Raw genomic sequence first — 27,675 nt, forward strand, 5'->3', positions numbered from 1 at the left:
GCAATGCTAACATTGCTAGCATTCCAGCCACACCGCTAGCATGTGATCAAAAACATTGTATATATATATATTTCCTTTAAAACATTTAACTCCGAAGGCCATATATTATGTTTTTTTTTGTGGTTAAGCTTTTGCCAAGTGGTACTTGAACAAAGTGGTACTTCAACCTTTCAAATGTTCTTTAAACGAGAGCTGCCAACATATCCCTCCATCCCTCAAATAGTTTGTGTGCCGGCTTAACATAAAATGTGTGTGAATATGTATAACATTTTTGAAGAAGTTATCAGGGAGAACAGCTTTGGATTAGGCAATGTGAATATTTTAAAAATAAATTTGCCTTAAAGTGGACCTATCATGCTATATTTGAAACATATATTGTAGGGCCCTACCTATACAAAACATGTCTGTGAAGTTTGTTTTTCAAAATACCAAACAGATCACCCATTGTCCCTCATACTGCTCACACCCCTCTTTTGAATCCCTGTTAGAGAAACGCGGATCTTGGGTCCTTAGCTTGAATAAAAGAAAGAAGATGAGGCGGAGCTAATGCCTGATCAGAATTCTACCGGAGATACAGTTAAATTCTGCTGTGATAAAACGCCATCCTGTTTAAACCACATCAAGGATTATTTCTGAAACAGTATGGAGCTCAAATGCTTTTTCTCTTGCGGGTTCATCACAAGGTGGGTTCTTTTTTTATTTCCTGCTTTTAAAACACATGCTCTTCAGTACAGCTTAGCTCTGAGTGATCTGAGCGAGGCTTGCTAATGTAAACAAAGATGTGATTACGTCCAAAACACGTCAGGCATTGTTTCTGATAGCAACTTTCTGTGGGTCCGCTGCCGATTTGACGTCAGTTCGGATGGAATCTGTATCCGCTCGTTGTACACCCATTTTTAAAAGATTTGGGTACGGAGGAAAAGAGAGAGGGTTTTATTTTCTGGCGCTGCGTGAGTTCCCCGGTGCACCAGGGACACATATGTATGTAAAGACATCACAAAGTACATTTTGCATGACAGGTCCCCTTTAAAATAGTTCTCCAACTAATCTGAGCAGATCTACAAACCACCTCTAAAGTTTAGTTTCTCATCGTAATCATCAATATTTTTTACGTCAATCAAGAAGTTAATAACAAGCAAACCAAAATGTGCCAAAGACCTGTAACAGGCTTTCTGCATCCCCCTTTTTGGATTGTATTAGTTATAGGATCCCTGGCTTAAATCCAAAGTGTAAACAACTTTCTTGCTCTGATCCAATGTTGAAAGTATTTCACAGAATGTTTCTGTGCAAATTGTCATCACTGTATATTAGGATGCCTTAGGCGTCCATTAACAAAATGAGCTGGTCCGTGGTTCATATTTAGCAGTCATGTTTCACCACTCATGTCTACACTGCAGTTCATTAGCTGGTGGTTTGTCCTGATTTGGTGTGTCATAATAAAGTGTATGATAGAAAAAGGGGGTAGGTGCAAGGTTTTACTTATTTTAAGAATGTTATTCCACGTCTGGCATTACAAATAGTAATATGTTTTCCTGATTTCAATTTGATTAAAAAAAGTGTTAAAGTGCAGTGAAGCCAGTCTTACTTTTTGAAGATCTCCAAACACAAAACAACATTGTTATTTACTGAGGTGAAGTAAACCCATGACAGGAGATTTACAGTATACTTTTATTAACCTAATGTACACTTTAAAGTCCCCCCTCAACTCATTAATGTGTGTTTCTTATTTTGACTTCACTTGGATGTTTGAGCTCCACTGTTCAGAATGATGTATGAGCAGAGTTGCACGATTCTCTACACAAAACCAGACATGCATCCTTTTTCTCGAACAAGTTTTAGGTCTCTGCAAATGGATATGCAGCGATATCATAGGATTAATCACTCAATATAAGGTAGGACAAACTCATTTATCCATCTTTAACACTCCCATATGTTGCAAAATGATCTGCAGTAATATAACAAATATATAGTTTGTAGTAAATAGAAATGAACAAAAACTATAGTCGTATAGATCCAATTGTTGTTTCTTTCAGGACTTGGATTTAATATAATATGATATTGCTTTAAATGTTTGAAATCAATGAAAACATCTGTATTCTGTGCAAACAATCTGACTGTGCCCCCAACAAGTAATGGTAAAAACCTAATCTGTCCCATTGGTCTGCTCTCAATGATCCAGAATAGAAGTCTTCAGAGTTAGAATTTATAACCCAAGATGAGTCCCTTTGGGTTTCTCTTCACGCCGGACACAGTTCCTTTACTGGCCATTATAATGAGGCTTTAAGCAGCGTGGCGACTGTAAATCTGCCTTGCCAGGAATGCACTGCCCCTGGTCTGACTGGACTTCACCTCACTAAATCTCACATCCAGGCCCAGAGAATAATTTATTGTCTTCTCCTGAGCACACTTGACAAAACGTGTGAAGTCAGCAAGTTATTGCAAGTCATTGTGATTGTCAGCTAATTGTTGATGGAAAGAGAATTAGGCCAAGATATCTATATTGATATCTGCACTCAGATATGTCTGGGTTGTTGTATTGAGGATGCTGTGAAAACAGGATCCTTTTCTGGCATGTGACTATACTGGGCTCAAGATCCTTTGATATGATTTTTAACCATTTCTTGGAGGATAGGCCTACAGGTCTGCATGTTTTTATTTGAGTTGTGTGTCTTTACTGTAGGTAAATACTGAATCCCAACATACTCATATTATTGGGTGTGTGGAGGCAAAAGATGTTAGATAAATACATATGAGTCATACTTAATGCAATGAGTGTAGCCTATTACTCCCCCAACATTCAGGCAGGCACGTCTTAACCGAATCCAAGCAAAAGTATTCTATATCAACAAAAATCAACAACTTTCCCTGTCTATTTGCAAAACACAGTTTATAACAGATTCAGTGGCATTTTTAGGCATAATGTTACCTTCTATCTAAAACAGCTCCTGAGGTGGTGCACTCACATTAGCCAAACACAGACCGGGAGCAGGACCTGAGGACTCGCTGGAGAGAGCAGCGCGCCAGGGCAGACTGTGCGCTTTGGCAGAGCGTAAATACCCGAGAGAGGGAACTCAGATAATTTCATGGGACGGATTGCTGTAAAGTAACCACACCACGGAGCAACAGATATCGCTATTCGGTCAATTATCTCTTTCTCGTGCATCAGCACAGTCCTGGTTAAGTGTCCAAACCGAGAGCGTGTATCATTCCGGAATGCCCGAGAGGAAGATCGCGGAACACCGCAGCTTTGAGGCTTCATCACCGAGAGCTCCCGCGGAGCAGATGGTGCCGAAAAAATGACTCGTGTTCTCTCCATCTTCGCGTACTTCTTCTATTTGATCCACTGTAAGTGTGTCTTTCTTTACATTCTGTGACCGAAACTACTTAGAACTGTTTTGCTTGTATCTGTTTGTCAGCTCCACATTTCTTTTTGGGGAAAGTGCTTCTGTTGGGAGAAGTGATTGTGTTTCGTGAAGTGTCTCGAAGTAGAATTGCAGCTCTTTATTTGGATTTAAGCTACGTTTTCAGTACAGTTGCTAAATTGTGTAGTTTACACGATAACGGAGAACAAACATTTCTTACTTTATTGTTCAACCTACAAATAAAATGTGAGCTCTTAAAAATAGAATTCTATCTTAATCAAAAACACATGCATGGATAGCATGTATGTTTTTTTAGGGGTAACATTTTATTTGATTATCAGTCATGCCGTAAAATACGACGCTGAAGTTGGCTTCCGATTCAGAGCATCCGATTCGGCAGTTAAGGGGAAATTTAAGGGACATTTAATTTACAGCGCTGAGCGAACGATCCTCCGTGTTTGAACCTCTTAAATCGCTGCATAGCCGATTTATTTGGACTGGATGATCCTAGAGAGGCTAAAGATTCTTTATAACCCAGTTTGAGATTTGTGAAACCTTTATTCTATTTGTGAAAATACAAACAAGGGAGATTTCAGTGCTTTTTTCGCATCTTCACCACATTAGACCAGGTCCTGATCTGAAACCACTAGACCAGACTCATCAAATCTGGACTGGATTATCCCACGGAGGCTAAAGATTCTTTATAACACAGTTTCAGATTTGTGAAACCTTAATTCTATTTGTGAAAATACAGAAAAGGGAGATTTCAGTGCTTTTTTTACATGTAGACCACATTAGACCAGGTCCTGATCTAAAACCACTAGACCTAGACTCATCAAATCTGGACAGTTGCAGTTACAGGCAAAACATTTCAACAGGAAATTAAATATAGTCTATAACTAGCATTGTTCAAGTTTACTTTAAGCAACAAGCTTTGTTTGCCTAATTACAGTATGTCATCTTGAGTACTATATTGCTTGATAGATTACAAGATTAGAAAATAACACTTTGGTAACAATGGTATGAGAAAGTTGGTTCATTGTAATCCTGTCTTCTCTCTTAGAAAAATAATTGCTATTCATATTTTGCTTTAGGACAAAGCAGCAGAAGCTGTTCAAAGTGGATGAAAGACTGAAGGTTAGCCTTTTTCTTTATCTCATGAACCTGAATTCCTTTAACATCTCTTTCATTTTGTTGTTTGCTATGAAACAGTATTTAAGATACGAAAACTATGTAGATAAAGAATTATCAGCTAAATGAGGAGCATACACTTATTTTTATTTATTTATTCATTTGTTTAACAGGGACAGTGCACATTAATTAACATTCCTGTAAATGTGCCAGAGTTAGCCAAGAGGCTATTTTTCATCTGTTGTCCCTGGACAGATTTTATAAGTGAACGTAAAACAAATTTCATTTAAACAAGTAAATACAATCAAATTAAAACATGCAACATACATTACTGGAATACTTAAATACAAAGACAAAACAATAAAACAAAAGAACATGTTGTGACGACCCCTCCCCCCTTCTGCCTGTCTGTGCTCCCTGCCTTGCTGTCCTCTGGCAGGTACTGGGAGTGTCGTCCTGTTTGTGCCCTGCTTGCCCAGCTGGGAGGTTCACTTTCTGATCCTGATCCTGGCCTGCTGCAGCAACCTCAGCCTTCCACCTGTGTTTGTATTTTCACAAATAAAATAAAGATTTCACAAATCTGAAACTGTGTTATAAAGAATCTTTCGACCCTCTGGGATAATCCAGTCCTGATTTGATGTGTCTAGGTCTAGTGGTTTCAGATCAGGACCTGGTCTAATGTGGTCTACATGTAAAAAAAGCACTGAAATATCCCTTTTCTGAAGAAAAAGGCTAACCTTCAGTCTTTCATCCACTTTGAACAGCTTCTGCTGCTTTGGCCTAAAGCAAAAATATGAATAGCAATTATTTTGAGATTCTGAGAGAGAAGACAGGATTACAATGAACCAACTTTCTCATACCATTTCATTTCATTTCAAACCTTTATTTAGACAGATAGGTCCCTTGAGATCATGGATCTCTTTTACAAGGGAGACCTGCATCAATTTAGTTCCACATGAAACTTAAAAACAACATAAAAACAAACAATAGAGGACATCATAATTACATATTCACCAACACTTACAAACACCCATAGTGTCAGAAAGCATCTCGGTCACAGAGCCTTTTCCTGGCCTCAAGCGAGAAACAGGACTTGTTTCTGAAAAAGAACCCTAGCCTAACCCTCAGTTTTTTAAGCAGGTTATTGACATGAAGTTTAAAAGAGAGACAATCATCAAGCCAGATACCAAGGTATTTGTAACAGGCAACAACTTCAAGTTTTGTTCCTTGCGTAGTTACAATATCTAAAACAGGCTCTGGTGTCTTTTTTGCTTTTGAAAAGAGCATTCCCTTGGTTTTATCCACATTTAAAAGAAGCTTTAATTCAGAGAGCTGAGTCTGAATAATGTTAAAAACAGCCTGTAATTTAACAACAGCCTCTTTAATGGAGGGACCTGCACAGTACATCACAGTATCATCCGCATAAAAATGTAAAGTAGCTTCATCCACATTATCACCTACGCTGTTAATATATATGGAGAATAAAAGTGGTCCTAAAACAGAACCTTGTGGTACACCATTAGAAATGTTTAACCACTCAGAAGACAGTCCATCAAAATGAACACATTGGGACCTTTCAGAGAGGTAGTTCACAAACCAACCCACTGCATTGCTGGATATGCCAATACTGAGTAGCCTCTGCTTTAAGATGAGATGATCAACGGTGTCAAACGCTTTGGAAAGGTCAACAAACAGAGCTGCACAACTCTGCTTATTATCTAAAATACTAGTAATGTCATTCACCACTTTCATCGTCGCAGTGCTGGTGCTGTGTCTCTTTCTGAAGCCTGACTGATGTTTAGACAGGATGTCATTTGTACATAAAAACTCCTTTACTTGTTCACTCACAAGTCGTTCGAGCACCTTCGCCAGAACTGACAATTTAGAGATTGGCCTATAGTTATTTAAAATAGTTGCCTCCTCTCCTTTTAATAAAGGCAGGACATAAGCAGACTTCCATACTTTTGGAATTGCATTTGTGCTGAGGGAGAGGTTAAAAAGAGTAGTAAGAGGTGGAGCAATACAATCTGCAGCTATCTTTAAAAAGAAAGGTTCTACGTTGTCCGGGCCAGCCGGTTTCCTAGGATCTAACTTGGATAATGCTTCATGAACAACATCAACAGTAAAAGGGGTAAAACTGAAAGGGTTTTCCAGACCACATTGTTCAGAGTCAAGGATTGGAGCGTTCACAGGAGCCACACAGCCAAACAGAGAGCCACAAGACACAAAATGCTTATTAAAGCAATTTAGCATAGTAGCCCTGTCTGATATAATGCCAGATGCTGTGGTGAGGCACGGAGGTAGCTCATTTGGGATATCACCAGTGGAAATCGATTTTAAGGCTTTCCAAAATTTCCTAGGATTATTCAGGTTTTCTGTGGTAACCGACAAATAGTACTTTGATTTAGCACTTTTTATTTGAGATGTGAAGCTATTTCTTAGCTGCCTAAAACGTAGCCATTCTACCTCTGAGCCTGATTTCCTAGCCTTAGCCCAAGCATTATTTCTCTCATGAAGGAGACTGGACAGCTTAGCAGAAAACCAGGGATTGTTTCCAAAGTGTTATTTTCTAATCTTGTATACATTTTTCACATTCCAAGCAATCCTAGTACTCAAGATGACATACTGTAATTAGGCAAACAAAGCTTGTTGCTTAAAGTAAACTTGAACAATGCTAGTTATAGACTATATTTAATTTCCTGTTGAAATGTTTTGCCTGTAACTGCAACTGTCCAGATTTGATGAGTTTAGTGGTTTCAGATCAGGACCTGGTCTAATGTGGTCTACACATGTGAAAAAAACACTGAAATCTCCCTTTTCTGTATTTTCACAAATAGAATTAAGGTTTCACAAATCTCAAACTGGGTTATAAAGAATCTTTAGACCCTCTGGGATAATCCAGTCCAAATAAATCGGCTATGCAGCGATTTAAGAGGTTCAAACACGGAGGATTGTTCGCTCAGCGCTGTAAATTAAATGTCCCTTAACTTTCCCCTTAACTGCCGAATCGGATGCTCTGAATCGGAAGCCAACTTCATTCGTCCATAAAATGTACTGTAGTCATCAAACCAACAGCAAGTGCAGGGTCACATCCACTTTGCCTCTACAACAATATATGACAATTGTACACGTAGTAAAAGCTTCCTAAGCATGTCACATGTTTATCTAACCAGATAAAAGCATTGAGGTAAAATCTCATTTTCAATGCTGACCTGGCCAAGAAGGCAGCAACGTTACACATAACACAACAGGCTTACATTTATGTCCTTGACTTCTTCAACTTCACATGACCAAAGCGGATATTTCCTTGGTAAAAAACACATTTACTTCACAATTGATCTCACAGGATATATATTTTAAATTGCAATAAAAAGAGTACCCCATACTGATAATCCCACTTACTGACACAAGTTTTTTGTCAGCTGGTTTAACGTTTAAGTGGTGAATCAATGCCACTACATCTACTTCCCTGTAAACGAGAGGATGTGATATTGTCATAAGTCACCAATACAAAGTGGATGAAATTAGCATTTATACTTTACCTGACTCAACCTATGCCCAATGTTTTGCTTCATTCACACACTTCATTATGCTCTCAAACATAATACACGTTCGAAAAATAATGTTTTTCAGTGTGCTCTGCAGAGTGACCTTATCAACTTCACAACAGCTGAATGTACCATTAACTCGCCTGAGCTCGCTCTCGTTCAACATAGTGTCAACAGAACACTTATAAGGCGCTACACATTATACACATGTAACCTAAACACACACACACACACACACACACACACACACACACACACACACACACACACACACACACACACACACACACACACACACACACACACACACACACACACACACACACACACACACACACACACACACACACACACACACACACACACACACACACACACACACACACACACACACACACCCCAGTGGCAGTCTACAGCAGGTAATCACAAGTTTGGGTGGTTTGATAGCACCCTGTACCTCTGGGGAAGGCAGAGCTTGTTTCTGTCAGGTCTCCGAGGGCTTTGACAACACACCATCTGTGGAGTGCTGTGGAGATCCCACTTGGATGGGATCTGAGCCAAGTTACTGACAAAGGCACAGTCATGGCAGCCTGCGCTGACCCATGCGGCCAGACTGACAGCAGCATGCCACGCCCTGCAAAGCGCCGGGAGTCTGTGTGTCGATAATGGCACACGCAGTTTGATACTGCACAACAGGAGAGGCACTGGAAGTCTAACAATGTTCCTAATTGTGCGCTGCAGCATCACATAGCTTGAAAAACAGGCATATGTGCTGATTCTCTGGTGTTCTGCAGCCATGAATATCACTCTGCTGAGTATTGACAACAGTAGCAGTGGGCCCATCAGTATCAGTCCCACCTCATTGGAGGGCTTCCCACAAGAAAGCCGACTCAGCTACTTCAGACCATGTGGGGGCATTAATAACCTGCTGCATGCAAGGAAAATGGAAGAGCTATTGCTACATGTTTTCATTTGGCTCCAAATGAGAAGCACTGATTGTCTTCACCCCTGATGTGGGCTTCATGTATCAGGGAAGGAGGTAGAAGGAGTCGAAGTTTGGTTACTCTTAGCCTATTCTCACTTGAGAGATGCATCCAGTGGTTTGGCTTTATGAAGAAGCAACATTAATCAAATGCTTCGAAGCATATCTGGACTTTTTGGGGAAATTACTTTAGAGCCTTCATTATAGTATAATTTCCACAACACAGCCATCCCTGGCTTCCTTAATTGGCAGCGGCTGTTTCCCTTAAGAGTTTATGTGCAGTTTGTGAGGCAGTCAGACACACTCAAAAGATAGAGGAGGAACAGTTTTTTGTTAAACAGATTTATTCATTATTGTGTTTCTGTGTATGAGCACAAAGGGAGGTATATAATATTGATTTAAGTATCATAATTCGATAGCTTAGTGCCAAAGCAGGAAGTACTAAAAGTGTGACTTTTTTTAGGTCATATCTGAATGCCCAGAATGGCCAGAACGTTTAACAGCAGTAGTCTTGTTTGTTCCATGGGAAATCAATTCCATTGTGATTTCCAGATGGTTTGTTTCATTAAGTGGCTGCAAACATAGTAGTTTAGTTGTTTTATAAGTGGATCTGTTTGAAAACAAGAACGAACCTTACATTTTCAGAGCATAAAAGTCTCTCTCTATGGATACCTAGGTCCAATTTCTCCAAGGTCTAAGTGGTTTGTCTTGATACTGATGTTTGGGATGTGTAAAACATCTGCATAAACATAGTAATTTGAAAACATGTTGTCACCAGGTACCAGCAGTGCTGACTCAGAGGAGCGTCTCATGAACTGGTTGCTGGGAAAGGATCGCTACAATCTGCTCATCCGCCCGGCGGTCAACAGGAGCGAGAGAGTCCCAGTGAAGCTGCAGGTGTCTCTGGCTCAGCTCATCAGTGTGGTAAGGCACCAAATACTTCTACCCATCATGTGTGTCCATCTGTGTGTGTGTGAGGGAGACAAGATGACAAAGAGAGAGGCAGAACAAGAATGACGGTGAAAGAAAGAGAGGATGCCACAAAGCTTTGAGAGAGCAGTTCATTACAGACCAGCCTTTGCAGAGCGGCTGTGAGTGGGTGGACGAAGTGGAGGATAGATGTGGTCAGCTGTGATCTCTGCCTCTGTCATGTCCAGATTGAAACTTCAGCACATTGGATTAAAAGCCGCCATAAAGCTGTTTTAGCCACAGTGATAGTCTCTCCTCTGATTTACAGTGGAGGCTCTTCCCAGTTGCAGACCAAGGCAGAAAGGATCATTCACAGCCTCACTTTATGAGTTTGCATTGTACCCATGGAGTAATTGCCATTTGGTATGACTTCATTGGATGTGTATGTCACGGCTGTGTGATGACAATGCCACAGACATGCATGTTGGGAAGCAATCTAAGATGAGTGAAGGTTTTTAATTCAGTTGTTTTTGAAGATACCAGTTAACAGGATGGGTAGCCCTAACCCAGAAGTTATTAATAACTCTGTCCTTAAAATGATATGCCTTTGATTTGCATTGAGACAAAAAGGAGCTGTTTAGAAGCTGACAGTGTGCAATCAAGATAGTAATTATTTCTGTGTACAAAAAAAAGGTTGGGGATATCAGCAGAGACTTCCTCCTTCCCTTACTTTTTAACAACATTATTTGACTTCTTTGTGCAAACGAGCTATTGTTACTGGTTATTGTAGGTAAAGTGCTACTTAAGTTCGCCATCACATACAACATGTATGTGATGTTATGCTATGTGGCTTTTTGTTCCTCCTTCACTAAAATATTTGGTTATAGACTTCTGTATTTATTTTTTATCTAGACATATTATTCATATTTTAAAATAAGCTATTTCACAATTTCACTGCCCTGTGAACTGCAGTATTAGCCTCTATGGTAAAATACACCTTGTTGGGATCACTTCTAGAGTATTCTGAATAATTCATGGCTTAGATGAGTGTTTAGGGTCAGCTAAAATGCAGTTATATTTCAATTTGAAATGGTAACTGTATCTGTTCATGAAAACCTTTTCTTAATTTCTACCTCATTTGTACATTTCCAGAATGAGAGAGAGCAGATCATGACCACAAATGTCTGGCTCACTCAGGTAAGTGTGATAAACCTCAGAGTCATACTCTCAGTAATACCACTCAGTGTCTTGATACATGTCCTTCCCCCTGAACTTGAATTAAACCATATCCACTTTCCTCTCTGTGTGGAACAAACTGCTTCTATAATTGTGCTCCAAACACATTTCACTGATAATGAAGCATGTCATTAGAAAAGAGCTGGTCTTAAATACTTGTTTGAATTTGGATTTGACGGCAGGCCTCTCTTTCTCTCCAGCACTGGGTGGATTACAGGTTATCATGGGACCCTGCAAAGTATGAAGGTATCGACAAGCTGCGCATTCCCTCCAGACATATCTGGCTACCAGATATTGTCCTGTACAACAAGTAAGAACCACTGAAATCTCATATTGTTATGTTACAGAAAGATTGTACACTTCTATACAGTAAGATGAAATCTATATTTAAAGATAGAGATGGGAAACTTTTTCCGATAGCTAGACATTTAACAATAATGATGGGTTCTGATCATTATCTTTCCAAACTGAATCTACAGAGTTTATATATGATTGAAGGTTTTAGTTTTTCCTGTGGATAATGGTTTTGATATTGATTTTCCTGTCCTTGGCTGTAGGAAATAAGCAATACAACTGTTCAGTATGAGTAGCTCTCCTCTTATCTGCACTTCGCTGTGATTGCAGGGTTGATTACACAGGCCTTGCAGATTGATTAAAAAGCTCTTATAAGTCTTTCCTCTTCCTCTCATAGCGCTGATGGTACCTATGAGGTAACAGTTTTCACCAATGCCATTGTACTCTCCAATGGCAGCATCAACTGGCTCCCCCCGGCCATCTACAAAAGTGCCTGTAAGATCGAGGTCAAGCATTTTCCCTTCGACCTGCAGAACTGCACCCTCAAGTTCCGCTCTTGGACGTATGATCACACCGAGATCGACCTGATCCTGAAGTCTGAGGTGGCTAGTATGGATGATTTTACGCCCAGTGGGGAGTGGGATATCCTGGCGCTGCCGGGCAGACGGACTGTCAACCCTCTGGATCCCACATATGTGGACCTCACATATGACTTCATTATTAAGAGGAAGCCCCTTTTCTACACCATAAACCTCATAATTCCTTGCATTTTGATCACCTCTCTGGCCATTCTGGTCTTCTACTTACCCTCAGACTGCGGGGAGAAGATGACCCTCTGCATCTCCGTGCTCTTGGCTCTCACTGTGTTCTTGCTTTTGATCTCAAAGATAGTTCCTCCCACCTCATTGGATGTGCCCCTGATCGGAAAGTACCTGATGTTCACCATGGTGCTCGTGACTTTCTCCATCATCACCAGTGTGTGCGTGCTCAACGTCCACCATCGCTCCCCAAGCACCCACACCATGCCTTCCTGGGTCAAGCTGATATTCCTCGTCAAACTGCCTGCCTTACTCTTCATGCGACGCCCTCAAAATAACTCTGCACGCCAGAGACTTCGCCAGCAGCGGTGTCTACGGGGGAGGACATCCATTTTGGGTATGGGTTACCCAGTCAGAGCCAAAACAGGTATCACAATGTCGAATTCTGCCATGCTGTCTTCCGACTCTGCCTTCTCTACACCAGGACACAAAACTGTAGTTCCTCCGCTGGGCTACAGCCACTCCAACAGGAAGGGGGACACGCGCCCAAATGATTACCTTCCCAGTAGTTTCACTTCTACCCAGGACTCCCAGCCGAGAAGCAACTCAGAATGGGCTGCTCATGTCCAGGAGGCGGTGAACGGGGTGCGCTTTGTGGCTGAGCACATGATGGGAGATGATGATGATCAGAGTGTATGTATACACATTTCAACTTTTCATTACATGTATACAATACTGGTATGAAGTTTTTTTTGTAATGTTTGCGCCACTTAATAATCTAATATATCAAATGTACAACTTTAGCAAGATGAACATTTTAAAGATTAGGTTTTTTAAGAATATTGCGCACAAATGTCAAGCTATTACATCCCTAGTTCTTCAAAAACATAAACATATCCCGCTATGAAGTTATGTTCTGTCACTATTTCAGCCTCAGTCAAAATTCTAAGTGCTGTAATGGATAATTGCAGCAATCTGACACCATCGTCAATACACTCTTGTTCCCAATAAACTGGATCAAAGGTGTTGGTAAGACTGGACATTCTGTGACACCGGTAATAACTAATAACGTTAAGTACTGGATGTGACCTAGCAAATTAAAGGCAGAATTTTGGTCATCAATCCCTTCCTCTGAAAAATCAATAAAAGTAGGAGGGAACCAGGAATGAGAAATTACTTGATTTTAAAACTACCAAGGTCAGCAGCAAAAATGGGATGAATAGGTCAATAGCTTATTTTAGTGTTGACAAGCAATAAGGAAAATGTCTTTTAAAAAATAAATTAAAATATTTTCGCATTCAGCATCCTAAGACCAAGCTAACCTATACTAAGCAATATTATTATTTTTATGAATGGATATAATGCATTTGAAAACGTTATACTATTACTGAAGACTCTTCTTTTCCATTTCAGTCCAATTGAAGGTGGTCCTTGCAAATTGACAAGATGTACACTATAAGATATGTAATAAGGGTTTTACAGATTGTGTGGTTAAAAGAACTTTGATTCAGAAACAGATTCTCTCTCACTCATTAATTCACTCTGTTGCATAGGCACTCCTTGCAGCGTCCAGCTATGAAACACTCAATCACGATTATTTGGTCAAATCTCCACTCTGCATTACTGCTGGTTTATTATTATAAATGTCTGTGTGAACTGTATTGTGACCAAAGCCTGCACGCTGCCTGATTTTCATTACATTTCTGTATAATTGCAGGTGATAGAGGACTGGAAGTATGTGGCTATGGTGGTGGATCGTATGTTCCTGTGGATCTTTGTGATAGTGTGTGTGACGGGCACCCTGGGCTTATTTCTGCAGCCTGTCTTCCAGACTCAGATCGTCCCCAACCAACAGCCCAGCTCAGAGGCTCCACGCATATGATGAACCATGAAGAATACGGGGCGAGTTTTGATAATTTTATCTTTTCAGCAATCACGAAATTAGGTTAGGGTAAGTATTTTTTTTGTTTAGTTAAAGCCTATAACCCTATGGTGAGATGCGCACCCATTGTGTACGTCAGTGAAGAGACATGATCTTTTTGCAAGATGACAACATCAGATGTCCCCTGATAATCAAAACCACATGGTCGACAGTAATAAAACCCTCTCCAGCACACATTATTTGTTGGAAATTGTACTTCAGTAAGGGACCTCAAATGACATTAGAGGTCATTTCTTTTAATGTCTAAGGACAACTGCAGACCTGGATTGAATGAAGCTTTCACCCCACTGAAGTATGCTGAACAGTTACGGAAATACACCAAATATGTAAGTGATTAACATCTTTCAGCAAGATGTTGGGGCAACTGTGACTCAGAAGGACAGTAGTTCATTACCCCGCCGCTGCAGTCAACATATCTATATGTCCTCCGTCAAGGTACTTAACCCCAAATTGCTCCAGATGGCATAGCCCACGGTGTGTGAGTGAGTACGGATGTTAGTTTCCCTAAGCAGGTGGCACCTTGAGAGGTGTTTTTATATGTACAAAAGTGGTGGGGCACGAACAACTTAGATGTGTATATACTGTATAAGCTTCTGGTGCTTTTTTAAACACGTAAACAAATAGCTGTAGGCTATCCATGGTTCCGATAGAGAGAAAAGGAAAACACAGACACTCATCACCGAGGTCACAATATCAGTCGATCCAGCAGAGCAATAGCCTATAGGCAAAACACAGAAGATCAGCAAAAGATATGACATAAAATGAACTTACCAAAGCTGAAGTAGATTCAGTAGATTAATTCACTTTCTTTCCGTTTTACTGATTGTAATCGCTATACGCTGCTCTCTCTCGTCTCCTCTTCACTACAGGGTGAAAACTACACTTTTCGCGGCACACGTACTTACAGCCAATCAGCTCTCTGAATTATGAGATGACGTTTGGTAGGTATGCCAGCACTATACCCCACTGGTGATTATTTTTTTGCCGCACACATTGAATAGAAAAATACTCTGAGCATGCGCAGTGCAGGGTTTCCGTTAGCCGGTAATTACCGGTTTTTAGCTGGTAAAATGTATAAAAAACCGGTAAATTCAAAACCTGACGGTCAAAATGTCTGGTAATAATTAGGGAGGCTCCGATAGATCGGCCGCCGGTCATTATCGGCCGATATTCACTCTTAATAGTTTGATCGGTGCTCTCTATAAAGGCCGATCAGGAGAGCTGGATCTGATCGATATGGACATAAACGCGAGTGAAGTGTAACCGGAGCGAGAGAGAGATCAGATCAGCTGCTGAGTCTGACCGAGACACGCAGCTCTGCAGGATCACCTGAAGCCCCGCCCTCTGTTTAGCGAGCTGCATGAGAAACTGACGTGCTGTCAGGAGAGAGAGAGGGAGGGAGAGGATCCGTTTCTCCCGTGTTATTATTCAAAGTTGATGTAAACTTCTGAATAATGTACGTTATCTACTACAAGTAGTTTGTTTGAATGTAATAATTATGTTGTTTGTTGTTTGTGGAATCATTTATTGAAAAATGAATCTGAATTTTTCGATCTGTTACGATTATAAACTGAAGCAATATAAAAATGAGCCCGTGAACTGAGTTTTAAACTGAAGCATATCTGCTCATAGTCCGGTAATTACCTGCTAACGGAAACTCTGCTACACAACTATTATTATTATTGAAATATGACCGGTAAGTTTCAAATTAGTCCGGTAAAATAAATTCTGCCCGGACATTTGACCGGCGAGAAAAAATCCTAGCGGAAACCCTGGCGCAGTGTAGTTTTTACAGTACACGTTCATTTCTACAGCAGAGAGAGGGGCTTGCCCCACATCGCTCAATAGGCACACTGTGGACACTAGTTGGAAGAACGCAGGCTAAAGCAGCAATGTACAGACGAATCAGATTAATAAACATGATCTTAAAATATATTTGAACATATTTAATCTTTGCATATTTTTTTTTAATTATTATTTGCATTACTTTCTAATGACGAGTCGCCACTGGGCACCTTGTATGGCAGCCTATGCCTTTGTTTAAATGCTGACTTGTATTTAAAAGTGCTTTGAGGGGTCGCAAAGACTGCAAAAGTGCTATATAAATGCAGTCCAGTTACCATTTACTTTATTATGTGTTAAGCTTGTATAACCATGTCGTTGGAATGTGATGTGTGATTAAAGAATGAGTAATGCCCTCTTTCAGTTTGATTAAATGTATGAAATCCACAATAAAGTATTAAAATAGTCAGGGTCTTGCCAAAGTGCTGAGTTAATCTGTTTTACTGGTGATAAAGTGTGTCCTTAGCGCCAATACGTTTGCTGAATATGTGCCAATTAGAACATTTAATCACACAGCTGTTCACTTGAAATGTGAGTGTGTGCCTGCATGCAAAAAATAATGTTGATACAACAAAACTGTCAGGGCTGCAGCTGATCTGGACCACATTGTCTTGAGGCGCAGTGCTTTTTCCAAAGTTAAAGCCATAACCCTGACACGTATACTTAAAGGTGGGGTAGGTAAGTTTCAGAAACCGGCTCTAGATACACTTTTTGTTATATTCCATGGAATGCTCTTAACATCCCGATAGCAATGAATATCTGAAGTGCTTTGACTAAAAATCCATAAAAAAATGTCATCTGTAGAAGCCGTAATACTGTAAAAAGTACAACCAATCCGTTCAGCCGATGGCCTACCTGCCTGTCAGCCTTCCATCGGGGCACAAACTTATCTCGTGCCCTCATTGGTCATGTGCGCGTTCGTGTGTGTTGGAGGAGGGGCTCTATAAGGAAGTGGCAGATTTTCTCCGGTTGTGTATTTTCAAATTCTAGCGATCTCGAGCCGGTTTCTCAAACTTACCTACCCCATCTTTAATCAAGGCACTTCTTAAAATGTATGCACAATTGCTATCAGTACCCAATGTTGTAATTTACTTAAATGTAGTAACGCTTCAAAATGTATTAATATTTTCCCTCCACCTGATTGAAATTGTAAAAAAACAAACAATAATGTAATATTGTTATAAACACTTCTGACTAAGAGGACATCGAGTGTTTCATAGAGATTTATTGTGACATTTCACCTCTACTGCTTGCTTGTGTAACAAAATCCTTACCTTTGCAGATTGAATCATATCAATCGTGGGCAAATGGACCAATTAGCATGGGAGTGGGCACGTTCATTTACCATTGATAGGGATTTTAGTTGAATGCATCTATTGCAAAACACACTTAAAGGTGGGGGGTAATTTTGGAGAAACCCGCTCGAATGTGCTAGAATTTGAAAATAAACAGCCGAAAAAAAATCTGCCACTTCCTTACAGAGCCCCTCCTCCAACACACACGAACGCGCACATGACCAATGAGGGCACGAGATAAGTTTGTGCCCCGATGGAAGGCTGACAGGCAGGTAGGCCGTCCAGTTACTTTAGCCGGGCTAGCTCAGGTGATTGGTCGTGCTTTTTACAGTGCTACGGCTTCCACAGATGAGATTTTCTTTAATGGATTTTTCCTCAAAGCACTTCAGATATTCATTGCTATTGGGATGTTAAGAGCATTCCATGGAATATAACAAAAAGTGTATCTCGAGCCGGTTTCTCAAACTTACCACCTTTAATAGGTCTTGCCTTATCGGTAAAATGTCAGTATTTTTACAATAAAGTATTTTGAAATCCAAATGAGTGCAAATTCTATAACATTTTCAGGCACTTGCCTACGATAAAAAAAGAAAAGTTTTTTTAAATTGTGTGCAACATGGTGATAAAGTGTATTCGTTCCAGACACTGAAATCTTATGGAAATTAACGTGTTTCATTCCACAAGAGGTAATGTCTGTCACCAACAGAAAAGGTACATACAGGCAGTTGCAGGCCGACAAAGAAATGATTCTTCACAAAGAAAACACACATGAGCAAATGCTGAAGTAAACGCTCACCAACACACAACCTTTACAGCTCAATAAACGGTGCTGAGTGGGCTCGTTTGAGATTCTGCAGGCTGTTCCTTCTTTTGAGAGACAGCAATCAACATCTTTGTTAATGCTTTTCCTTAATCTCTCTTTACAGTTGTTAGCATCATGCAGGGGTTTCTCATTCGTCTTTCAGTTCCACTGTCATTGCACTGCCACGGCATATCCATCAACAATTCCTCACCTGTTTCAGTCGAAACAAAGCGGGAGGAGTCGTCATTCAACACTCGATGGAAGGTCCAATAAATCACAAGCCTATGTCATTAGTCTCCAATAAGATATGGAAGCCTTGTCCTTGAGGATTGATCTGCCACTTAAGCAATCCTTGACAAGTTTCTAACAAGAATCCGCCATTACAAAGTCCTCAAAAATATTAGGGTCCAGTCAAAATGACTTCTTGCACTTCCTTTTACATATACAGACTTTTTGCAACATGACACGCCTTAGTGGAAACATTGTATCAGTGCATATAACAACCTAAGTTTAATTCTGCACTGTCTGTGAAAATGAAGGTTAAATTAACATTTGTTGGACATCTATGTGAAATTAAACCCACATGGGGACAGTTCTTGCCAACACTTTCCCCACTTAAATTAGTTGACAGTGCAGGGCCAGACACCACACAGCATCTCTGCTGCTGAGAGGGGTGTATTCATCGTTTGGGGGTCACTTCAGCAGGGTGAATGTTTACTGAAAAGCTCTCAGGCCTACCCTTAATCCAGCAGAAGGACACAGCTGTCTCTGAACTGACAATAAAATTGGAAAAAAGGAACATCTGAGTCAAAGACTGATCTATTTTCAAATTAAAAGTGGGCATCGGGGGAGATATTTTTCTTATTTTTTAAATAAAATCAATAAATGAAGAAGGATTCTGTTGTTGTTGCTGAGGGCCGAACTACTTGATCTTGTCCTACGAAATGAAGGTTACTTGTTAATTTAATATGGACTTATTTAATAAACACTGTGATGAGAAGATCTCTGTGTGAATTCATCATGGGCACAACCTGGTGCTAGAAAGGTCTTTATTCAGCAGTCCATAAAAATGTGGCTTCAAATAATAGGCCTACGTGTTTTTTTATATATTTAACACTTATTTCCGACTAATATGTATTTATGAATGTGAGATTTTACATTTTAACAACCAAAGCTCAGTTGCTCTGCTTCTTTTACACTGCAGGTACATTTTGATAACATTTTGACTTGACAGTTAAAGCCCACACATTTTAGAGTCGCATTTAAATGCTACATCCGGATTGGTGCCTGGAAATACGTGACATCACTGTTTTCCAAATTAGCCACGCCCACTTCAGACAAGTATAACTAAAAACTGCTGTAGATTCGGCAAGAAAAACTATTTTAATGTAGGATCAAATCACCTCAAGTTTGAAGCTGATTAAGAAAATATGTTTTAGGGGGATTAAAGGGACGGACGTTTCTGTCACTACACAACGTGGCACTTGCTGCAAACGTATTTCATTTATTTTTGTTCGAGCGTGTGCGTAGATGCGTAGGCCTATTGATTGAATTCACTCTGTTGTTGTTTTTTCAAATTCATAAACGAGAAAACTGCGTGTGAAACAACAAAGCACTGACATCCTGTAAGGAACTAGGCACAATCAATGTCAAGGCTGTTTTGTGTGACCTACGTGCACGTCTGTTGTGATCTTTAAGTGACAAACTCGCAGTGACATTGCATTTATGAGATTAGGTGGCAGTAGGTTTGCAGTGAGCCCCATCTCAGTGGCTCAGTGTGGCTCTGTCTCCTCTCCTCCCAGCCTCCTCTCTTCCTCCTCTCTTCCTCACCTCTACCTCCCTCTGGAGCTGCGGACGCGCCTTCACTCTTCACTTTCTCCTTCTGTCTGCCGCTGCTGCCTCTGACCCTGGATACAAAATACAGACTTGTGATTTAAAAAACAATGGAAGCCACTTTTTGCTCCGTTTTGCTCTCATGCTTCTTCCTCCTGTTTCATCTAGAAGGTGAGTTATTAGCTTCAATCAACCAATCAATCAAGGTTTATTTATATAGCCCAATATCACAAATGTTACATTTGTCTCAGTGGACTTCACAGTTTGGACAGAATATCAGTATGACAATACGACACACCCTCTGTCCTTAGACCCTCACATCGTACAAGGAAAAACTTCCAGAGAAAACCCACAGTTTAAAAGGAAAATGGGGATGTATAGCTTCTACTTAGCATCTAGCATTTTGTTACTTGTTGTTCTGCATTGCTGTTAAGTATTAATGGCACATTTAAAGATGCATTTACAATTGGATTAATTAATAAATAAACATGTGTATTATATTGTTAGATTCTTTGGTTATTATTAAGTTATTTAAAAAATATCAAAAACACACATTTGAAGGCTCTTCCTGTCAATCAAATTGGATTAAACCATACCTAGACATTTAAAAAATAGCAGATCAGCTGAGTTTTGAAATATACCTAATATCAAAACCTTGCAAAGAAAATGTCTTCTCTTTTTGAGATTATTGTATATTTGATGTGCATGTTCCTTGTTTACTAAATACATTAAAATGTAAGACAAATACTCATTAAAATGAAGGTAATAAATGATGACTTTTAGGGATGCATGGTTTGTATGCATGCGGTATGATGACTTCTTTACACTGAAAAATTACAAATCCAGCACTCTTGAAGGTGAAAGGAAAGTGGTGATTAAACCTAATCAGTGTGAAATAGGTTAAATATGAAGGCATGTGCATGCTCCCCCGGACTAATGAATAACACACATTCATTTGGATGATATTCCTCTTGTAAACAAGCTGTACTGTTAAATCAAATAAACGACATCGCAGTGACAGATCTGATCCTCTGCTCTCATTCAGGAGGCTCCTGTTCAGACGCAGAGCACAAGCTCTTCTCTGTCATATTCTCCAACTATAACCAGTACATACGGCCGGTGGAAAATGTGACTGACGCAGTCGTTGTACAGTTCGAGGTGTCCATGTCACAGCTGGTCAAAGTGGTAAGTAGCCTACTAAATGTTAATGCATCCATCCATCCATCCATCCGTCCATCCATCCATCCATCCATCTTCTCCCGCTTATCCGTGGTCGGGTGCGGGGTAGCAGTTCCAGCAGAGAGCCCCAAACTTTCTTTTCCCTGGCGACATCAACCAGCTCTGACTGGGGGATCCCAAGTTAATGCGTGTCTACAGTAAATATGACTTATTATGGGATGCTACTTTGCCACAGTCAGACATTTAACACTCTGCTTAATGAGCAGTCATGACCTGAGAGAAAATAACTAGGAAATATGAAGACGGCATCAAATGTGAGGGTCTGAGCCGTAGACTGTATGGTCTGAGCATAAGAAGAAAGAGATTGTGTTGTTATCTGGACTTTTAGCAACACAGTTTTAGAGTAGGGGACACTGGGGACGCAGAATGAGACGCCTGAGGTACTCCCTGCCGGTTTGCAGTAGCCCCTGGTGTAAATCCTGCAGGAGAAAGTACTAAATGAAAGAAGTGCGGCTGTTTGTTTGGCCCAGACAAGATGGGGAATGTCAGCTGCCTGAGCACCTCTATCACTCAATCACTGCCACTGCAGAGGATCACCTTTGGATTTAAGGGCAGGGTGAGCTGGACCTGGCAGACAGAGACGCAGGAAGGTCTCGAGCGGATGGCTATTAATTAAGCAAAGAGGCTCACATTAGACGGGGAAGGCAGCTTCATGCACAGTATTAACAACTGGTTTATTCTCTTTTAAAGCAGTCTCTGTTTTTTTATTTGAATAATTTTACTAAACTCAATAAGGAGACGACTTAGCTTAGCATACCATAGTAATTCACAACTACAAATCATATAGTAGAACAACAATCTTTGCATTGCACAATTATCATCATATCATTATCAAAGTTCTCATTTGCAATACAAAGAGAGTAAGCAGAGCTACTTAAAAAATCCTTAAAGGCAACTAAGAGTGGAAGAATAGACATTTAACAGCCTTCAAATATTCAAAATACTTCATTTTTCTAGTGTTACTCTCTTGAACTCTACAATGCTCCCCATCAGTCGCTGCTGGATGTCCTCATTTCCTAACACAGGTCATCAGGTGAGGAATCAAAAGGTGCTTTTGAATGCCGATTCTAGATCCAACGGGGAAACCTCACACTTATCCCAGCACTCCAAAGAACTGATCATTAAAAACACAGGAAAGTTACTGGTAAGACAACGCAGGATGTAACTTAATGCTCGTTCCCTAAAGACTTTACGTTGTAATTTTCAATAACAACGTTATTAGTGTAAAAGCATGTCACATTTTATTCTTACACAAGGTGCTGGTGAGTTTGAATGGATAATTGAGGGTCTGCCACACCTTAGCCCATCTCAATCTGTTTTGCTATACCTATTTTCAATAAGCAATCTTTTTCAGTATTGAAGTCCTGTCGAGATCCAGAGATGCAGTATATGTTGTTATATTCTCCTCAACTCAGTCGACGTAGCAGGCTGTGGCGCCCCTCGTGCTGATGGATGACTTGTATTCCCTCCCCACACCTGGTGCTTCTAACCCAGGTCAGCCTACACCAATTACAGCAGGGCTAATGAGCTCATCTAGACCATCTATAGTTCATCTCTTATGATGTGGATGTACATTAATATACTTTTAATGTAACTCTTTAGCTATCTAGTTCCCCTTAACTCCGCCCCTCATTGTCGAGCCAATGCCACTCCACATAACAAATGTACCTGAGAAATGTGTTTATTCACCTTATAGGTCAGTTAGCTTAGCATTGATACTGAAAACAGGGACACTGTTCAAGGTTCTTTATTCAAACATCAAACGTACATAGCTACAGTGTAGTTGTCGATGAACATCTTGTGTCACAGGCTCCTCCAACAGTGCAACACTCAGAAAACTGAAAAATATAGTGCAAGTAAATATTAAATAAGAAGAAAATAGTTTTAAAAAAGTGAAATAGTGCAATAAGTGTCTATATACAAGTCATTGAAATATGATATATTAGGTAAATAGATAAATAATTTGTAAGTAGTTGGCTCGTATTTTTTAAAGATCACACACTTTGCCAACTATTACCTTTGAAGCCCATTTATTAATGGTATGTCCCATTTGTTGAATCCGTACAAAAAACAAAGTATTAAATGATGAGATAGCTGTCTTTGTGCTAAACTAAGCTAACTGATGTAGCTTCAAAACATAAGAGTGGTATTGATATTCTCAGCTAAGCGTATAAGCATGTTTACCAAAATGTCTAGATGTCATAGTCATCGCATGTAATTATTTGGTCATGTTTGGAACATGTGACCACTACCTGGTAAAATGGTGCTAATCCTGCATTTTGAAGGGAAGGGGAAAACAACGTAAAGCCTTATTTGTACACCCTGAACACACCAAATCCTCAATGACTCATCATCTGATCCAAACCAGAACATGCTATATTTCCTTTTTGTGTCTGAGTGGTTTAACGATAGATTACAGGACATCTGCTATCAGTCTCCCAAAGATAATCCAATAAAGGTTTTTCCGCGGCATTCTGTCCATCTATGCTTACTGGTCACGTAGAACCTCTCCCACTTGGTAATATGATTAGTCAACGCTATATACTGTGTCATGAGATTTGTTGATTCACGGTCCACATAAACCTGGCCCTACAGTGGTTCATCCCTCCCTTGTTCTGCTCCAGCAGGGTTGTTAGAATTAAAGTTAGGTTACTGTGATCCCTGACTTCAGCTGTCATGAGGGTTATGCTCCAGGGCAGGCATTGGAGGACCCAGGTGTGTCTGTGTTAATCCTCCTGTGTGAAACGCAGAGGTCTGACCCTGCGAAAAGCACACACACAATCCTCACTGGTGAATTGAATGATCGGATGTGACGGTGTTCTTCCTGTTTAATCTTCTGTCTTCATTTACATCTTCTTTCTTTGCTTACATGTCTTCATTATCTATTCTGCTCTTTTCTCAGGATGAAATCAATCAGATCATGGAGACAAATCTGTGGCTGAGACATGTAAGTGTACGGTGCATGTCTGTGGAAATGGACATTGAGCAAGGGCATCCAGTATGGATCCAGCCTTCTGTCATACATGATTGTTTGGGGATGGACTGACACGTTGAATTATTCATAGCAGGAAGCTTTATAACCACATTGATCCTTATCCAAACCCTATGACCAAACTGAGATTGCATGGTCCATTTGATATTTGAATGATGTTTTAATAATTTGAAAGCAGTCTGGAATGCAGTATACTTGCCAAAGTCCATAATATTCCTTTTGACAGTGTGACTGAGACTTCGCAGACTCTACAGTATACCTTCCCTAAAAGATGAAACTGCTTCAACTTCAGTTGATTTTCATTATCCCAGAACAAGTCTACAGTGTCAATACATCCTATACGGCTAGATGTGTTTTTTGTATTTACTTTTTAAATGTTTACACAGAGTTGAATCATTGTTTTAATTATCTTAATGTTTGTAGTTTTGATAAGCAATGTATTAACAGTCTACATTTCCTCTGCTCAACATCACAATTGTGCAATAGAGTGCCACAGTGACGCGTCCTAAACCCGGAAGTAAGTTAGCATTTTACCACTTCCGGTTCCTTCGACAAAAAACAATGCAATTTCTCAATAGGATTTTGGAAAATAGCTCGAAATAATGTCTGTGGTTGAGACACATTGAAGAGACACATTATAAAAGTAGGGTAGACATGTGGATATTATCCGGCTGAACAAAACGTGATCTAGCTCTTCAACTTGTGTCAACAACACAGACCTTATTTCGAGCTATTTTCCAAAATCCTATGGAGAAATTACATTGCTTTTTGTCGAAGGAACCGGAAGGAGTTTACCTCCGGGTTTTAGGACGCGTCACGGTGGCGCTCGATACAGCCCTCTGAGGCTGCTTTTCTATTGTTGCTTTATGAGTCGCATAAGGACTCCTGGCTGACCTCAACAGAGGGTCAAAAACAGTGACAACTCCATAAAACACACTGTAAACTGTCCATTATGTCTGAATACAGTTTAAGCTCTGTATTTAGGCCACAGTTTGAGTTTTTAAAAGACAATGCGTTTGAAATCTGTCTGAATAGATGTGTATAGTAAAAGCTAATCACCACTTTAACATTAGTTTTGTAGTTTTTAAAGCTGTTTACAACAAACTATTTTACTGAACACCTCAGTAGAAAGAATCCTCTTTGCAGTCAACACCACTGTTTGTCAGTCCATCCCACCCCCTGACATTTCCTCTAGCGCCACCGTGAGGTTGATTTGTTTTTGAGTGATAATTCTCAAAAGCTATTTCTAGGAAGACCAACTTTCATCAGTGTCGAATCTTTTATATCATTTTTTATTGTGTCCAATATTTGTCTGACATTGTAATTTCTTTGATTTGCTTTTCGTTTAATCTGATTACTCTGTTTTGTTTTTCAGATCTGGAACGACTACAAACTGAGGTGGCTTCCGGAAGATTTTGGAGGCGTGGAGTTTATTCGAGTGCCGTCCAACAAAATATGGAAACCAGACATTGTCCTCTACAACAAGTGAGAGTTAAAAACGTCGCTCCACATCACCATTGATTGTTGAGTGAATTGACATTAAGGATTGTCGTGCATTGACAACCAATAATGTTGTTGTTTTTTGTATCAATAATTTTGTGTTGCATATCCTCAAAGGGGGTGTATGAGAAACATCTTCGGCTGTGATTAAATGGAACCACACCGGTTATTTGTTTTAATATCTCCAATAGGGAATCGATTATATCCTTCAGTTTAATCTAAATTACCTTTTTCTCTCTCAACAGTGCAGTTGGAGATTTCCAGGTTGATGACAAAACAAAGGCCCTGCTTCGCTTTAACGGCGATGTTACCTGGATCCCACCAGCCATATTCAAGAGCTCCTGCAAGATAGACGTGACCTACTTCCCCTTCGACTACCAAAACTGCACCATGAAGTTCGGCTCCTGGACGTACGACAAGGCAAAGATCGATCTTGTGCTGATTGGCTCAACCATCAACCTCAAGGACTTCTGGGAGAGCGGCGAGTGGACAATCATCGACGCCCCTGGTTACAAACATGACATTAAATACAACTGCTGCGAGGCAATCTACACGGATATCACTTACTCTCTGTACATCCGCCGTCTGCCCCTCTTCTACACAGTCAACATGATCATCCCCTGCCTCCTCATCTCCCTCCTCACCGTGCTTGTCTTTTACTTGCCGTCTGATTGCGGAGAGAAAATCACTCTGTGCATCTCCGTCCTGCTGTCTTTAACTGTCTTCCTCCTCGTCATCACAGAGACCATCCCCTCCACCTCGCTGGTCATCCCCCTGATTGGCGAGTACCTCCTCTTCACCATGATCTTTGTCACCCTGTCTATTGTCATCACCGTGTTTGTGTTGAACGTCCATTACCGCACACCAAAGACCCACACCATGCCCTGCTGGGTGCGGACAGTGTTCCTGGGAATGCTGCCCAGGGTCATGTTCATGAGGAGGCCAGAGAGAGACCCTGAGAGGGTGGCGACGACAAACAGTGTTCGGCCGCCTCTTTCAAGGCCCTGTGCCATTCATTCGTCAGGTACTTTGCTGAGGCAGCACAAACCTCAGGCCCCGGCCTCCAGCGCGGTGTCCAGTCTGACAAACCGCCAACGGCTTTTCAACAACACCGAGCGTTCCAGCCTCAATAACTTAAGTGGCACCCTGGGCAAAGGTGCTGGCTCCGCATTCTTGGGCTGCGAGGGCCATTGCAACTGTTGCTGGCACGGGAGATCCAGCAAGCTGCCGGCAGACTCAGGGGGGGCGAGCGGGGGGCTTGGCAGCATCGGGGCGCTGACTGGAGGCGGTGCAGTCAGAGCAGGAAGTCAGTGCTCCAGCTCCGACTCTATGGAGGGAGGAGTAATGCCACTGCTGCCGCTGTCCCCCGAGGTCAGGGAGGCTCTTGAGAGCGTCAAATACATAGCAGAGAACATGAGACTGCAGAACGAAGCACAGGAGGTGAGTGCGCGAAAACCCCATTTAAAGTCAAGATTGTAAAAGTTTAAATGCATTTTCTTTCAAAGAAGTGACTGAAGTGTCAACATGTCATTGAAACTGTTTCATTTCTCACAGGTGCAGGATGAGTGGAAGTACGTTGCCATGGTTATTGACCGGATATTCCTTTGGGTTTTTATCCTTGTGTGCATCATGGGAACAGCCGGCCTCTTCCTTCAGCCTCTATTACTTTGGGATGACATTTAAATCACTTTGATGAAACAAACACTGCACTGCTGAAGTATTCATTACGTTTAATATTCTCACCACGGCTCCGACCATATGGAGTGGATCCAAGGTCAAGATGATGAGATGACTGGGATTTTGTGTGAAGAATTGGACACTTAAATGTTGAGGACAGGGTTTAAAAAAGAGCAACAATTAAACAATTAGTCATTTTGATGTTTACAAACTAGTTCTGAAGTAAATATAATCTATAATGCCAATGGTTACAGTGGTTAAAATGACTGAAATTAAAGCACCCAATTTCACATCAAGCAATTATGTAAATACAATCACACATGCTAGCTCAAT

At 40.6% G+C, this 27,675-nt stretch overlaps 2 protein-coding genes across 2 annotated transcripts; both read left to right on the top strand.

Moving 5' to 3' along the window:
• The first annotated feature begins 1,515 nt into the window (after positions 1–1,515).
• chrnb4 (cholinergic receptor, nicotinic, beta 4 (neuronal)) lies at positions 1,516–14,709 on the top strand. Its single transcript, XM_034106649.1, has 8 exons — positions 1,516–1,526; positions 4,505–4,530; positions 9,799–9,947; positions 11,085–11,129; positions 11,369–11,478; positions 11,860–12,715; positions 12,806–12,913; positions 13,938–14,709. Exons 2-8 carry the CDS (start codon positions 4,521–4,523, stop codon positions 14,100–14,102), a joined length of 1,443 nt encoding a protein of 480 aa, XP_033962540.1. The 5' UTR covers positions 1,516–1,526; positions 4,505–4,520; the 3' UTR covers positions 14,103–14,709.
• Positions 14,710–20,015: 5,306 nt separating this feature from the next.
• chrna3 (cholinergic receptor, nicotinic, alpha 3) lies at positions 20,016–27,669 on the top strand. The gene is made up of 6 exons (XM_034076865.2): positions 20,016–20,105; positions 20,980–21,119; positions 24,076–24,120; positions 25,541–25,650; positions 25,911–27,105; positions 27,220–27,669. The coding sequence occupies exons 1-6, from the start codon at positions 20,045–20,047 to the stop codon at positions 27,346–27,348; spliced, it is 1,680 nt and encodes a 559-aa protein (XP_033932756.2). The 5' UTR covers positions 20,016–20,044; the 3' UTR covers positions 27,349–27,669.
• Positions 27,670–27,675: the final 6 nt, after the last annotated feature.

The sequence above is a fragment of the Pseudochaenichthys georgianus genome, chromosome 3 (genome assembly GCF_902827115.2).
Source record: "Pseudochaenichthys georgianus chromosome 3, fPseGeo1.2, whole genome shotgun sequence".
Classification (NCBI taxonomy): domain Eukaryota; kingdom Metazoa; phylum Chordata; class Actinopteri; order Perciformes; family Channichthyidae; genus Pseudochaenichthys; species Pseudochaenichthys georgianus.

Coding starts and splice junctions, on each gene's coding strand:
- chrnb4 (XM_034106649.1), top strand. Junction 11,130..11,368: donor CAAATGTCTGGCTCACTCAG/GTAAGTGTGATA, acceptor CTTTCTCTCCAG/CACTGGGTGGATTACAGGTT. Junction 12,716..12,805: donor CTACACCAGGACACAAAACT/GTAGTTCCTCCG, acceptor ACTTCTACCCAG/GACTCCCAGCCGAGAAGCAA.
- chrna3 (XM_034076865.2), top strand. CDS start 20,045: ATGGAAGCCACTTTTTGCTCCGTTTTGCTCTCATGCTTCTTCCTCCTG. Junction 20,106..20,979: donor CCTCCTGTTTCATCTAGAAG/GTGAGTTATTAG, acceptor GCTCTCATTCAG/GAGGCTCCTGTTCAGACGCA. Junction 24,121..25,540: donor CAAATCTGTGGCTGAGACAT/GTAAGTGTACGG, acceptor TTTGTTTTTCAG/ATCTGGAACGACTACAAACT.